Source organism: Oryzias latipes, chromosome 24 (assembly GCF_053564925.1).
Source record: "Oryzias latipes strain Hd-rR chromosome 24, Olatipes_Hd-rR_3.1".
In the NCBI taxonomy this organism is placed as follows: Eukaryota; Metazoa; Chordata; class Actinopteri; order Beloniformes; family Adrianichthyidae; genus Oryzias; species Oryzias latipes.
The window spans coordinates 13,915,413-13,931,040 of record NC_136260.1 but is presented as its reverse complement, the minus strand read 5'-3'; the positions used below and the strand labels follow the sequence as shown (position 1 = coordinate 13,931,040).

General features: G+C 39.3%; 1 protein-coding gene across 2 annotated transcripts in view; it reads right to left on the bottom strand.

Annotated features, from left to right (window-relative positions):
* Positions 1 to 1,231: 1,231 nt before the first annotated feature.
* tnfrsf21 (tumor necrosis factor receptor superfamily, member 21) overlaps positions 1,232 to 15,628 on the bottom strand; it is a 34,077-nt gene continuing 19,680 nt past the window's right edge. For both annotated transcript variants that reach the window (XM_078942691.1, XM_023952993.2), the window contains 3 exons: positions 11,889 to 12,154; positions 4,672 to 4,924; positions 1,232 to 3,015 (listed from right to left, as the gene is read on the bottom strand). In XM_078942691.1, the coding sequence (XP_078798817.1) occupies positions 2,786 to 3,015; positions 4,672 to 4,924; positions 11,889 to 12,154 (749 nt within the window). In that variant the 3' untranslated portion in view covers positions 1,232 to 2,785. The remainder of the gene's footprint in view (positions 3,016 to 4,671; positions 4,925 to 11,888; positions 12,155 to 15,628) is intronic.

Sequence of the window (15,628 nt, the reverse complement as noted above, 5' to 3'; positions counted from 1 at the left end):
CCCCTGTAATACGAGTCTAGAAAATTAATGCATTTTTTGAGTAAAATGGCTAACTATAAGATAGGGAACACAACGGGATGTTGTCAAATTTTGTATGTGTGCGGGGGGGGGGGGGGGGGGGGCGCTGGTGGGGTTACTCGCCCGGGGAGTAAGTTAGTGTAGAACCGCCACTGAACCAAACACACACTCACACTCTGCAGTGAGTGACGGGCAGCGGGTTTACGTTTTTACCATCCCTGCGCGATTCACCTGCTGCCGGTGCCCCGTCCCCGAAACTGCGCGCTCTTTCTCAGAGACGGGAGCGCGCAGTTTTAGGCACGGCAATTCACAGGTTTCCGGGTGGTACAAACTCTGTGAAATAATAGATAATTGTAAACTGCAAGCACTCCAAGCACCGCTACTACTGCGCGCCTCTGGCATCCCATCGCGCCCGAGAAGGACTGGTCTAATGAAAAAAAAAAAAGTATAATTAAGGATTTGTCTGCGAGTCACATGTGACCATCAAAAGAGCCATATATGGCTCGCGAGCCATAGGTTCCCGACCCCTGCTATAGAGACAGATGCTGATCCTTAAAAAGAAATATTACTAAACTTAACCATGAGTTATAAAAAATAGTACAACTCATTCTGATCAGATGGTTCAGGTTGTGTTCCAACATTGATTGTATATGAGAACTGGAGTGAGTGTGACGTCACTGGTAGAAAATAGCTTAGTTCTGGTTCCAATTAAACTCAGTCAATTCAGCTACCATTATTTGTGATGTGGACACAGACATGTTGGAGCCAAACGAGGACAGTAAGCAGTGATTCGTCCGAATCTGTCTGAGTCATCATCTCAATGGCAACCATTCTCACCAATCAGGAGAGAGCTTGTTGGAAGGCCACACCCCTTCCACTGAAAGCGGGCTTGGAAGAATCTGTCAATCAGATTTTTCTAATGTAACAGCGGGCACCGCCTACTTTTATTGAGGCATCCAATTGGTTCATTTATAACTTGGATTACTTGCAGAAAAATATCATGAAAAAAATCAGCATTAGAAAGAAAATGTTAAAAAAAATGTTGCAGAACAAGAACTGCTATTCAGAGAAGTAAAATGCAAAGCTGTTTTTCTCTATAGATGTTTGGCTGTTTAAAACATAATAGATCATTGGGTTTTACGTAAACTTTACAAAATGTAAAACACTACAGAAATGATGTAAAGTAAAAAAAAAAAGTCGATTCCAATCAAACTTATGACAATTTGTTGAACTTTAATTTGTTGATCTGAAGAGGTTACATAGTCAACATACTGGCTACATGTGAGAAACTCAATCATCCACTCCACAATCACAAACATTTCACGTCCCACCGTCATCCTTCTACAAATCTTAAGACCTTGCAGCTAAGGCGTTCTCAATTTTTCACAGCCTTCCTTGCAGTCCACAGGTTGTTGCTCTTCTATTTTCTTAAATCCTTAAACAGTCCTTGGTAACGTCATCCTCCAGCCGGTGACAGTTCAGACCTAGCACCAGAGTAGCTGGTGTTTTGCTGCCCAAAGTGTGACAAAGTTTGTGAGTTCTCACTCGATGAAGCTTTTAGAGGATGCTGGATATCGAAAAGTTGTACCATCTTCCTCGTACACAGCTGTGGAATATGAATGTTTATCCTAACTAGTTGTTAGGCCAAACAAACAAAAAAAGCTAAAAGTTAGCGAGAAGTTAGCAAACAGTGTGACAGGGCAGAAGAAGAGAGGAGTGGTGCATCATAGTTACATTTGAATTTTTAATGTACCACTGAAGTAATCAGACATCCTCATCTGACAGGAAACTAAACCAACATGAAGCTCCAAAATAGAATGGAAACACTTTTTCAACTCTACTATTGTTGAGGCAAACGGATGCTAAGTGTTTCTGTACCATTCCAATCAAATCAGGAAGCAGACGCTCCTCTTGCTTTGCTCAAAGAAAAACCGTGAAAAATAGTTCAGAATTTAGACGCACATTGTAATTTCTACTGACTTACTCCAGGATCTTTTTGAATCATAAATTTTGTTTTGGAGCCAGCTAACGCTACAACTTGCTGGTGGTGATAAATGCTTCACGTTCAGACAGGCAAGGAAAGAAAAGAAAGCGCATACATGAATAGGATCAAGTTGAGGCACATTGACCTACAGGTCAGTCCACGTCGGGACAAAACTATCTGAGAATGTGGTTTCCAAGAACCTTAAAATCAAAGAATCCCAGTGTCATCGTGAGTTATAGCTTATTTACCACTGTGTTTCTTTAGCTTCCTTTCATGCAATCAGGAATCACTGACTGTTGAGTTTCTGTTTTTCAATTATTTTAGTCATGTTAGAGGCAAGAAGCCTGGATGATTGGCACAAAAAACAAATCAAACAAACAAAAAAGGGAAACACCGGTATTATCCTCTCAACACAAAGTCATTGGCCCTACAAGATAAATAAAGTGCTATTCGTGTGGAGTCAATACATCTTATAGATCAGCGTTTCTTAATAGTAAGAGTCTTAAGATCACAGTTCATATTTGTTATGTTGACCTTGTTAAATGTGTAGAGGACAGGATGCTGTGAAGGAATAGACACAAGACCATTGAAGTAGTTTAGATTTTACAGACTCCTCATTGAGAGAAAACCTAAGCTGAGATCATGTTAGAAAATGACATGAAGACTCAAACTTTATCATATCACAGATCTGAGCTAAACTCCAATAAAGCTACTTCAGATCTATCTGCCCCCACTTTTGCATGCTTTGATTCCTTTCCGGACGTGCTCCTCCTCGTTCCTCTACTATAATAGGTCAGGGAGGTGGCTGTAGACAGAGTCCAGCAGCGTCTGGCTGGCCTCTTGACTCTTGGTCCCAGCAATCTCAAAAAGTTGGTCTAGCTTGTCCTCAGCCGCTGGGATCTTCTCAAGAATGTGCAGCTCTTCTGGGTGCAGAATGTGCAGCATGTCGTCAAAGATGGGCTGCAGGTCGCACGGGTCCAGACGCACCTGTCGTAGCACCGTGTCTTTTTTCTCTGTTGGGAGTTAAAGACCAAAGCCTTTATTGTCATACTGCCTATATTACTCAAACAATTTTGATAATGAAGTACTTTGTCATGCCAATTTAGCATCCATCTTTTGTATCAGCATTTGTTTAACATTATTTGAAAATCCCTTTGTGTCTCTTTAACCCTGGTGCTATCTTAGATGACCCCACCCTTACATTGACGTGTTCTCCCTACCATGACAAAGGTGGATAAAGGTGGAAAGATTTCATGTAATCCATGGACACCAGTGAAGATCACAAATCATTGAAGAAAAAAGGTTCAGAGCACTGTCTAGTGGGTCTAGATGACCCAACTCCCAATGTTAAAGTGCCTAGGATAGCATAAGGGATATAAAGTGGTCGCGGTTCACCTTCTGCTGTCTTACTGTTATTCATACAGTAAGGACATTCTAATGGTCGTTAAGTTGCTAACCTCCTTGGAAGATTGCCAATAGGACAGCTAGATAAGAGAATTTCATTGGGACTGTAGTCCATGGTTTGTTAGATATGTTAGTAACTTCTCTTGACTTCTGGAAACCATTACAGAAAACAAAATCCTTTTTTTTAAATGAAAAATATCCTTTACTAAAACTTCAATTATGTCTAAGTGAATTTTCCAAATTGTCTATAACAATGCAGAAATGAAATAAATGAGGGCAAATTGGTATGATAGAGCAACGTCCTTTTATTTTTCTGATCTATAATTAAAGAGAGAAACTTTATTACTTTAACTTTTATACACTAAATGTAAACTGTATTTTAGATATGATGCAGTATTTTCTTTTTTAGTTTGACTTTCATTCTTTTATTAACATTAAACTTTACCAGAGGAACAAAAACATTTTAAAATATTATTATAATAGTAAATTTTAAAAGAGCTTAAAATAAAAACATCAGAAAGCAAGATAAAGAAAAAAGAGGGATATCAAGATTGACCACCTGAGGGCAGTAAAATCTACATGCGTGTTCAGATCACTACTTAAATGTTGAGTCATGGTATCAGACCTCCTTTGAGGATAATGATCTGTTTTATCCTGAACAATTCTCATATGGATAAAATACTTTTGAAGATCAGCAAAAGTAACACATTAGATTTCTGTGTGTTTCAATGCATATGGTGCTTTCAACAGAAACTGAGAGGTTTGGCCGTAACATTTTACTTCCGCTTTTTGGAGGCACAAGCACCCCAAATTTAAGTAGTTTAATTGCAGCAGTGTCCTGTTTGTGCATGATCAAATTCCTTCAGCTACATTCCTCTGTTGTTAAATGCAACCATTAGCATTTAATTCAAATATTTTTAACTTTAAAGAAAATGATCTAGACTGTATTCACATGCAGCAGATATCTAGTCTTCCTGTTTAATTGTTATAATTTGTGATTTGCATGTTGTATACAGAGCAACAAGACCTTAAAGTCCACATATTATAACTTCCTGAATGTAGCATGTTACAAAAACAAAGTATTTGGAGCCAGGTCCAACTACAAATACTTACCCCCTGGTTTTAAAAAGGGTTTTCACCTGCTGTTAACTTTCAAATCTAGGAATTTTTTGTTTTTTTACATTCATTTTATCAAGATGTAATTACATCCTTTTAAACAGAGTAGAAATGAAAATAAAAAAACAACAACATGTTTCTGCTCTTGCCTTTGGTAATGAAGGAGCCGTTCCTGCTGAGGGCGGAGTCTTTGCTGGAGGTGGAGTCACAGCGAAGGAGGGGCTCCGATTCGTCGGGAAAGAAGCCTTTAGTGCGGTCAATTGGCGACTGCTCCATTCCTATGCCGCTGACTCTGCCAACGCTGCCGATGCTGCCAACGCTGGTGGGAGACTCCAGCGGCTTGTGGATGGGACTCAGGCTGTGGCTTACATTCACCGAGGTCATCAACTGGTTTGTGTAAAACTAAAGAGAAGGTAGCAGAAAAAAGACGTTAAATAGATGTAAATTAATCACTTTAGCCACTAGAACCGCTTTCTCGTTTATCAGTTATTGATCCTTACACAAGAACAGATTTAGAGATTATGAAACGCATTGTACATCTATCTAATGTATATCTTCTGGTGAAGATAATGAAAATGAGATTTCCAACAATTGCCAAATCTTGTAAACCCTGAGCCGTCCAAATAATTTTTTTAATAAATTATTGGGATATTATTGGAAAATATACTGCATGTTCACATTTAAAGTCCATCTTGAAGTGGAAAAATATGACAATACAGAGGTCCCTGGTGGCAGTTTTACTGTTGCACAGAATTTTTTCGATGCAATTTTGCTTTTTTCTTTGTTTGTTTACAGTTATTCTGTTCTGCATCCTGATTGGCTGTTGACATTTTCAATCAATTTCCTCCGTGCCATGTCTGCTGTGCCGAATACGTTCAGCTTGATGAATCTACATAAATATTCTCCATCAGATCTTTGTTTTCATTCTATAATACTGGACTTATTTGTCTGTGAAGGTTTGAACTTTTGAAAGTTTATACAAAAGATAAACGTAAAAATGTTCATGTCTGCCTGAGAAAAGTATTTACAGTGTGTAGTGAGGGGTTTTACTCCCTTAAAGCATCTGTAATTCTAATGCACAGATTTAGTCTATTACGAGTTATTTATAAAACTAACAAGGGAAACTGTCAATGGAAACTACCTACTACTATTAATCCAATTGCTGATTGAGATCTTTGAGAGGATGCGTAAAGTGAGCTCTCTTAGACATGGTTAGAGAGGGAATAATGAAAAATGTCTTACTTTATTAATCTGGTCTGCTTTCACACTGCACTTTACAGTAAGAGCTGCTCGTTTCTAAAGGTGTTTTACCCAAAACAAGCAATAAATAAATTAGAAAAGCATGTTTTGTCCATAAAGTCCGTAATCTGACCATCAACGCCCACAACTGTTCTCCTTTTTTTTTTTTTATGTTCACTTTACCAGTTTCAAGCTGTGGGTCTATTTCTTCTACTTAAAGAGCCAAACAGCTCTTCTGTTAAATGGAGCACACCACAAGATGCATGTTGGGTTTTTTTTCTATCATTTTGACTCATTTCTTCATCATCTAAGATCCATCTTAACTGCAAAAGTGTGTGTGTGTGTGTGTGGGGGGGGGGGGGTCAACTTTATTAAGTGACTCATCGCCTTCTAATGGAAGAAAAAGTCTGAGAGCTCCAGCAATTAGAGAAGCTAAACTGGCAATCCCCTCCTGTTGGTCAATCTATAGATTTGTATTGTTTCCAGTCATTGAATCCTCTCAGGTTCTCTCAGCCTTTGTCTCTCTGTTGCTTGAAATTTGCTGCTTTAGTTTCTTCCCTCTGTCCCCCCCTCCCTTTCTCTTGGACCCCCCCCCCCCCCCCCCCCCTTTAGTAATGAACCTGTGGTTTGAACCAGTAGCAACTGGTTTGGGGATGAGCTCATGAAAGGACGTCTTGTTTTTCACTGCCTGAGTCCAGGCGCGCTGAAAGACCGCAGCACGGGTCATGGCTTTATTAAAAAGTTACAATGTAAAGCTGCACATTAGCAAAGGTAAACATGTTTAATCTATAAAGAAACATCTTATGTCGCTGAAAAAGAGTCTTTTACTGTCTCTGTTTCCTAACGGCTGAACTGAACGAGGCTGATCCTAAAAGAAGGATCCCTCTGTGTCACAAACAAAGACGTCCTCACATACATGGACATTGTGACTAGCACTGTTCCTTCCACAGTCCATGATGTGACTGGAACAAATGGTAATGTGGCTTTTTTTTTTATTCAGGACAAACAGAACCACCAAGGACACTCGAACCACCTGTGTGGCTCAGACGCAACAAACAAGAGCCACTTCATCTCTATTTGTCAAATTGCTGTCTCACTGCACATATAGAAGATACAATACACAGTTAGCAAAACCCATGACACAAAATGGACCCATTTTAATGGATTTCTTTTTGCAAAAATTCTAAACACATTAAATTTATAATAAATATGGTCAAAGATCAAAATCCTTATTTGGTGTTTTGCTAAGTATATAAGTATCATTTGCAACACTCCCAGTTTAATAAATGGTGTCATTAAAGGTGTTTTTAATCCTTGATGGCAGGAGATGTCGGACTTTCTTAAGCAAAGGTTGACCACAGCGGGGCGGTGCAGCATGCAGCGGGGTTGTTCGTCACACCTACATCATCTACTGAAATTCATGGTGTGGCTGCTGTACTGCTTAGAAGTAGCCCAATAAGCGTTTCTGTCTAGTCAGACAGATGACTTCGATTTTTTTGGTTTATTTATTATGAGAGTTTCTTAAACAAAACCCCAGTAGAGAGCTTTATTTTACCACCATAGGAAATGTCCAGGAGTGTTTAATCTGGCCAGGAATCTGCTGAAAAACTGTTGCAAACAATTTACGAATAGCTGTTTGTAATGGAGATAACTGTAAGCTGCTTTGATTTTCTACATATACAGTACAGACCAAAAGTTTGGACACACCTTCCCATTCATTTGAATGGGAAGGTGTGTCCAAACTTTAGTCCAAAATTACCACTAAGAACATCTAATAATAAGGTGTATAACTTATTTATAATAAGCTACACTTATCTCTAAAGTCTAAACGCTAAAGTGTTTCTTGATCTTTCCACAAAGCTGTGTTCTATGTTATTCTCATCATCAAAGGTAAAACGATACTTTAATGCTTTACAGTGGGCCTTTTGTCATTTAATGTCGTAACGCCAGCAGTTTTTTACTTAGAGAAAATATTTGGACCTAAAACGTCTGAACAGATCATGGCCTCAGTCTGTCTGTTTACAGATTTGCCCCCAAATGTCTGTGTGTCTGTGCAAACAGCAGCTCGTCCCTTCAAGGAGAAAGACACGACAGGAAGTCGGTTTATAGTGAAACGTTGGTTACCAAGCAAAACAGACATAACACTACGCAGACAGGGAACAACTGCATACGTGATGAAAACGGCCAAAATCAAAGGACATCGCTTCTACAGAGTGGCAGAAGTTCATACGAAATTGATTCATTACTATTTGAATAAAGAAATAAGAAATGCAAACACAATTTTATTTGCAGTGGGTCTTTAAAAACAAAATGATGTGGCCTCTTCTATCTGTGTAAAGATAAAAAATGAAAATAATTTGATGACAACTCTAATATTACTGTTGTTTATGGTCTTTTGTTTGCGTGAAAACAGTGACACACCCTGTTTTTTTGGTTTAGATAGACTGGCAGCTGCGCCTCCACAGAACAAAGAGCAGAACACACCTCCGGGGCAGAGGAGGGTCTTTTGCTATCATGGATTTCTGCTGTAGTTTGGCGTGAGGTGACCCATGAAAGCAAAGCGTGTTCTCCTGTACAGAGCCCTTCTTTTATTGCGATCTCTTTGAAGTCTTCTTCTGCCACTAACCTCCCACAGAGCTGCTGAGGACGGAGCCACAGTGAAGGGGTCACCGAGAGGAAGAGCTGATTGTTCCAGAAAGTCCCACTGCTTAGTCATGAGGGAAAAACGCGAGTTGCTGACGACTCCTGTCAGCAAAACGCAAAGTGCCTGCAGCCCGTTTATTGGAAGGCCCACATTTAAACTGAGCCAGCCAGCCTTACTTTGGCACAGCTGATAGACTGCAGCAGTATTAAGGACACAGGGGACAAACACTTTGGGAATATTTCCAGTGATTAGATTACAGGAAAGAAACGTCTGTAGTTACTGGGAAGAGAAAGAGGCACTGTGGTTTAAACCAAGCAGCCCAGACTACACAACGTCCAGACCTATTGATTAAATGATATTTAAAAGAATCAAAACTTTATAAGTAGTCTATGTTCTTTTCTAGAGAAGTTGGTTTATGTTGTATCACTTAAAGGGTCTATATCATGCAAAATCAACTGTTTTGAGCTTTCAAGTATATTATAATATTAATTCTGCAATATTTTGATCTGTTCAGGCATTTCTGAATCTTCCTCTAAAAACCTGCGCTCTGAGCACCACCCCCTCCCAATCCACGAAAACGTTGTGATGTAGATAAGTGAGGGACAGCCCCTTCCAGGAAGAGTCTGCGCTGTCAGCACCGCCCCCAGGCTAACACACACCCACTTTATCTACTGAGCTAGCGGTGATCAGCTAAACTGTTTCCTTTTATATGCGCAATATGCACCTGATCCATCTTTGCAAAAGTTCGGATGTTGTTTGTTGACCCGCTGCCGAGGCCAGCTGTAGGTTGACGTCATGACATGGGCGTCACCCACAAGGGGCGAAAGCCGGTGCCTCAGACATTGAGCCGTTTTACTTCCGGGTAGAAATATGAGCTGTGAAAATAACTTATATTTCAGAGGCTTAAGAATACCATGATATAGAACCTTTAAAGGAGTACAACCTGAAAGCCTCTTCTAGGTATAAACTTGTACAGACGGGATTAGGGCTGCACGATATGAAGAAAACTTGCGATATGCGATATGAGGGATTAATATTGCGATAACGATATAATTTGCGGTATATAAACAAATAGCGAAACAACCAAAAACATTATTCCCATTTTATTGCAACAGTTTAAGAATTGTACTCCAAATGACCCTCGTTGACATAGGATGGAACATCTAACATAAAAGGGCTCCATCTGATTGGTCAACAACGCTAAAGAGTCTATCCGATTGGTCAAATGCTTAAAGGGATTAATTTGATTCGTTAAATAATTTAAGCTGCCATAAGATTGTTTTAGCACATTTAAGGTAACCATTTATTGCAATTTTTGCTGTGTTTTGCGATATGCATATTGCACAGCTTGATCTTGCGATAACGATAAATTTGCGGTATATTGTGCAGGCCTAGACGGCATCATCTCTGTTTTGTGCTTCTAAAATGAGGAAAGTCTTCATGGCTCTGATTTGCTGACAGTCGCACAGGAACTCCATCCGCCGCAGTCTCCAACATCACTCATCCAACAGCAGCACACCGCCCTTTAGTTGGAAACAGTGTGGCTGCTCTTTGGTCAACCTTTATCGATCAAAAAAAACAAAAACGTGCCCTCACATTTAATTTTAATATTAAATAAATAATGAATGAATGAGTTTTTATGATGGATTTTTCCATGATCAGGTGTTAAATAGCAAACTAAATCTATTCCTTTGTTGTGGCTTTTTTTCAGACTTTCAGACTTTGAAGGAAACCTAAAAAGTTGATCCTTTAGCTAAACAGAAAGAAAAACAAAAGCGAGAAATGTTCTGTCCTGTCTCAGATCTCACAAGGCAGCGGAGCCAAAAATAAATGCATCTATCAAACAGCTGATGCTTAGATTTATTCCAAGTGGGAATACTGCTGATACTTGACGATGCAACATGCAGTCTCAGATTTCGTTACATAACAGATGAATTGACAGGCTTCCCTTTGGTGAGTTCACAGCAGCTGAGACTTAGGACAAATAATCGACTTTTTCCTCCGTACAGGGATATGAATTTGTGGCTGTTTTTTAAGACTGTTTGTTTCACCATGAGATGTTCCACAATACTGATAGACATCTCCACTGAAACATTAGCGCACTTTCACACTAGGCTGTTTGGTCTGCTCCAGCAAATTTGAAAGGTGAAACATTTGTTTGTGTGTAAACTTGGCGTAGTGAGAAGTTCAAGGTGCTTAACCTTTAGAACTGGAGCTTTACTGCCAGTGGTTACATTCTTTGTAACTGTAACTCTTCAACCGTTTGTGCAATTTCCCCCATTCCATATGATTTAGAAGCAGAGAACAGCAGCTTTGTGCTGAAACAAATAAAGTATTGACACAACCAACGTAAATCAGTCATGAAGAGTAGTGGTTTTGCACCAATACGCAACAGTTAGTAATGTATTGAATATCGGTGCGAAGCCAAAAAGAAAAGTCTCTTTCACTGCATCAGAATCCGCTGATTCACATTGATCGCATGTTATTTAGGTGTCACCAGCTACATCTCCAGTGTTAAAGGATTCATCGTTTTCTGTTTTGTCTGAGTCGGTGCTCATTTCAGACATTACAAACAGTTTTAATATTTGCAGTCTTGTCTTCTGTCCTGCAGATCTGATCCATTTCTTTAGAGGGTTTAATTAAGTGGTGATGAAAATAAATGTTATATCACCAATGTTCCTGTAGCTGAAATGGAGTACTGTTGCACAGGACTGACCTTGACACAGCTTTCAAAAACACTAATTTATTAAAATGTAATGGGAGACGCAGCAGGAAGTCAAAGAGGGCTGGAAAGTAAATGTTGATGAAGGATCTAGTTTGTCCTCGTGTGATTACACTGTAAGGTTAATACCACAGTGCTCTCCAAAAGTCCATAAGTGAAGATGAACATAGTCTGTTGTCTATGTGCTACAGACTGCATCACATCACAGCATATGTAGAAGGTTTGGGGAGGCTGCTCACAATTTGATCAATCTCTCCTTCTATAAATCAAACATAAAGGGAGGTTTTAGTGGTTTTTGGTGATTTTAACAGCACTGGGTTTGGTGATGTGTCCTCATCCTCAAATCACGATCACAGTCTTGAACTTTTTTTGTGGGTGTTTCATTAAGCAGGACAAGTGGACTGCCACAGCAAATCCTGGGGTTTAACTTGAATCTGATATCTCCAGTGACCCCCTGTCGCTGTCTCAATCAAACAGAAATCTGATCTTATACACTTCTATCTTACTGATTCACTTATTCCAAAAGCAATTTTCTAAAACTTTGAGGTTTGAAAGGAACGAAAAACCTGTAAGTCTCAAAATGAATTAGTGTTTCATGGAATGAGTGCTGCTATAAGATTCTGTCTGAGATTAAATGTCTGAGGAAAACGTCCCTGTGATGCTGACAGATCTGTTAACCAGAGAACAGCCAAGGTCACACGCTTCTGCTGCGTTTTCTAATTAATAACCATATTGACTGAAAGAGAAGGTTTCCAATCTACCTGTGGGTGGTCCTCCATGACGCAGCGGATCTTCTCCACCACATCGATGCGGCGCTGCCGGTGGAGGGCGTTGATCAGCTTGGCTAGGTTGGCGTCGCTGTCCCGGATGGTCCAGTGCTGCAGGGCGGCGTAGGCTCGCTCATGATCTGACGAGTAGCCATTAGAGAAGGCGGCCACCTCGCGCTCCGTGGCGTTGGCCAATGACTGATAGATATCGATCCACTGGGCGCCAACTTGGGCTGCCACCAGCTTCAGGATGTCCACACCTGAGCAGAGACAGAGATATAACAGAAGAGCATAAATTTAGATAAACATTTAGCAATAGATCAGTTCTACAGAATCGGTATGTTATTATTATTTATCTCGCTCCTGTAGGTAAATAACATTTTAAATGGTTTTCTGCATCAAGCTCAACAAATAAGTGTTGACTTTCTTTTTTCTTTTTTTTTTCGCTTCTTGGCCGGCTGATGTGGGATTACAGCTGATTTCCCTTCATGCCCTGACCCCGTTATTTCTAGCGATGCATAAATGTTCCACTTTCAAGCCCTCTCTAGCGAACGCGCACCTCATGGCATCTTTCATCTGTAATACATCCCAGAATTTTCATAGTTTTTTTTTTTTTAAGGACAACTATGCCAACCATCCTCCAGCCTGTCCCATTTCCTCACAGACTGTTACGCAGCTTTACTGACATTCTAGTGGCTAACATGCTGACTCATCATTGTGAAACAGAAAAACACAGAAGCTCCCTTGTTCTGCTGGATGATGATGAGTGTGTGTTTTCTTTTTTTTTCTTTTTTGCAGGCTTGTTTTTGTTTCACAGTTTCAGTTGTGTCACAAGTGGAAAGGACAATTGAACAATGAGGTCAGAAAGCCTCCCCCGAAACAACAGTGCATGTTTACTGACACGGCATTTCCAACTAAACGCTACTTATATTTCAAGGTTCATTTAAAAAAAACATTGATGTATCAAATATATCTAGCATTTCAAGCAACAATAGGGCGGTGTTTTGTTGATACTAACCTTCTAGCTATGGTGGTAATTCAAAAAAACAAAAAACTTCTCAGAATCCTGTAAGGTTTCATGAATCTCTGATTTATAAAAGAGAGTTGACTGAGGAAGGTGAAAAACTAGAAATTTGCATAAAACAGAAATAAAGGAAAAACACTGCTGAAATCCTTCCCCTAACGTGGTAACCCCTTTTTTCACCTGAATTACCGTATTTTCCACATTGTAAGACGCACTTATTAATCGTATTAATCGTTTTCAGAAAACTATGTGTGGAAAATACAGTAACATTAGTTTCACCAGCGCATTTCACATCCATATAAAAATGATGATTGGCAGAATCAACATTGTAGCTCTGGACATCATTTACTACACTGGCTGTCCACTGATTTAGTACAAATAAAATGATTGGAACACAATGACTTTAGTAGTAATCATCGATCTGTTTATTGTAGATTAGAGGGTCACCTGTCATTTATTCCTCTTTTAGAAAACAACAACCCAACCAGGTATGAAAAGTTTGACTTTTCATTGTCATTTTATGAAAAAGTCACTCCTAAATTAAAGCTCTCCACCATCTTTAACATATCATGGTTAAAGACTGTTTAAGTGCGTCTCTAAAGATATATTAAATAATGTTTAATTCACCAATGTTTTAACTATCTTGTAAACACCATTTAGGTCTTCCAGACTATTTTTTTTTCCCAAGGGAAATCTAAAACGCTGGTCTTAGTTAAACCTTTGACCTAAAATCCTAACCTAAAACTTAGCAATCTCACTGAAGTCAAAAGCCCTTATACCAACAAGCTTCATCTGACCTCCTTTTACTAAGCATTAATGCTCTATATGGCGTCAGGATCAATCATAAAAAAAGTGTACAGAAAATCCCCTGTGTCTGGCCAGCCTTAGTAAAGCCGTGGGATTCTGCAGGAGGCCAGAGGTGCTCGCGTGCCAGCCTTCTGGGCTGAGAGCCTGTCTAGTATCATCCACCTCACTGGCCCCAACACATAGCGACAGTGGAGAAATCCCTCAGCCCTGCATGCTTCAGCCAGCTGGGCACATTAATGTGACCTATATAAGTCTAGTGATTACTCAGTCTGGTGATTCATGTTTAAATTCTTGCCTAGGGTAGTAGCATGACAAGTGAACGTATTTCTGGGTATCATTTCATCTGACTTAAAAACAGTATGGATTTTAAATATTTGCTGCATTATATCAATTAATGAGTTTGTGCTAAGTTAGGCGAAATGTCACTCAGTTGTGTTGCGTCCTTGACTCACTGTGTGCTAAAAGGATTCATGCCTCTATGCAAGAGAAATGATTCGTGCTATGGTGATATTTGCTTATTAAAGTCATTTACATCGATCATCCATGACTGAAAAAAAGCACAGCGCCTGTGTAGAACTCTTTTGAACAAGCAACAAATGTCCTACTCTAGTTTTAAATGTATCCTCAGTGTTGCAGAGGTCTAAATAATGAATACTATAAACTGTACAATGTTTAGAGTTATAGAAATAATATCTAGTTGTTTTGAAATCTAGAAAAGGTTGCTTGTAAAATAAAAATAAAAGAAATGACCCTAAATTCTCCGTCTACCAACATTCTGATAAAAAGCCATTTCAGTTCGGCTTTGATACCTGAGGAAACCCCAGGTATAGCTGGGATATCGTGTCTCCTTTCCATCTAATGCTGCTTGTCGCCGTCACCATGGAAACCCAATGTGCAAAGCATCTCCAATTTCTTTTAATCTTGGAATGATTTCCCCTGCGTGTATTCTGAGTAAATGATGTCTAGTTCAGCTTATACAGATGGTTTAAGTAAGAGTTGAAAGAGATGCGTCACAAGTGTTTGTGTTTGTTGTATAGACCCTATGGGCCACCGCCGTTGAAAATAGCAAGTCAAAAAGGTGAGCAGTTTCAAAATATATCTTGATAAATAAGGATAGTTTGAACAACTTAGAGAAATAAAATTCTACAAAAAGAGATAGCTTCTATCCAAACTCTGCACCAAAAACAATTTCTAAACAGAATTGTTGTATTAAAGCCTTTACCATAAATCAGAAAACGTATGGAGGACCACTAGAACCTATGTTGACCAGATGTGAGTTACAAATGCTCTTATAACTGAAGAAGTACTTTTATCAGTTTACTGGAAACACAAACCTTGTGGATAAATTATCAATATGGCTTCATTTTTACAGACTTACTGCCTTCTTCATGCACAAAGACATACATAGGTGGGATAGTGAACATACCGACACCATGCTTTAAGTAACGCATTGTCCTAAAGTGTCCACACACACAGACTTTCAGCAGACCCCTGGAATACACCTGTGGCTAATCCAGCTTCACATTGGCTGTAACTAAACAGGTCAAGCAGTTGTCTGACAATTGGTTGGTCAGTGTGTCAAATTTAAAGCTTAGTATGAAATCTTAAATCAAAAGCTTAGACAATGTACCGTTGGCCAAGACACTTAACATTGCCCCTATTCATAAGAAATATGAGTCCCTTTTGAGTGTTCATGGCAAAGTTGTCCACCATGAAATAGAGCAAAAAACAAAACTTCCAAAACATGAAAAATAAACTGCATCCACTGCTTCCTGGCATAAATACCCCTTTAGAAACAATATGACACTTCTGTTTTTCACAATTCAATTCAGTTCAGTTTTATTTGTATAGCCCAAATTCACAACAACAGTCGTCTCAATGGGCTTCGAACCAAAGAATTTAA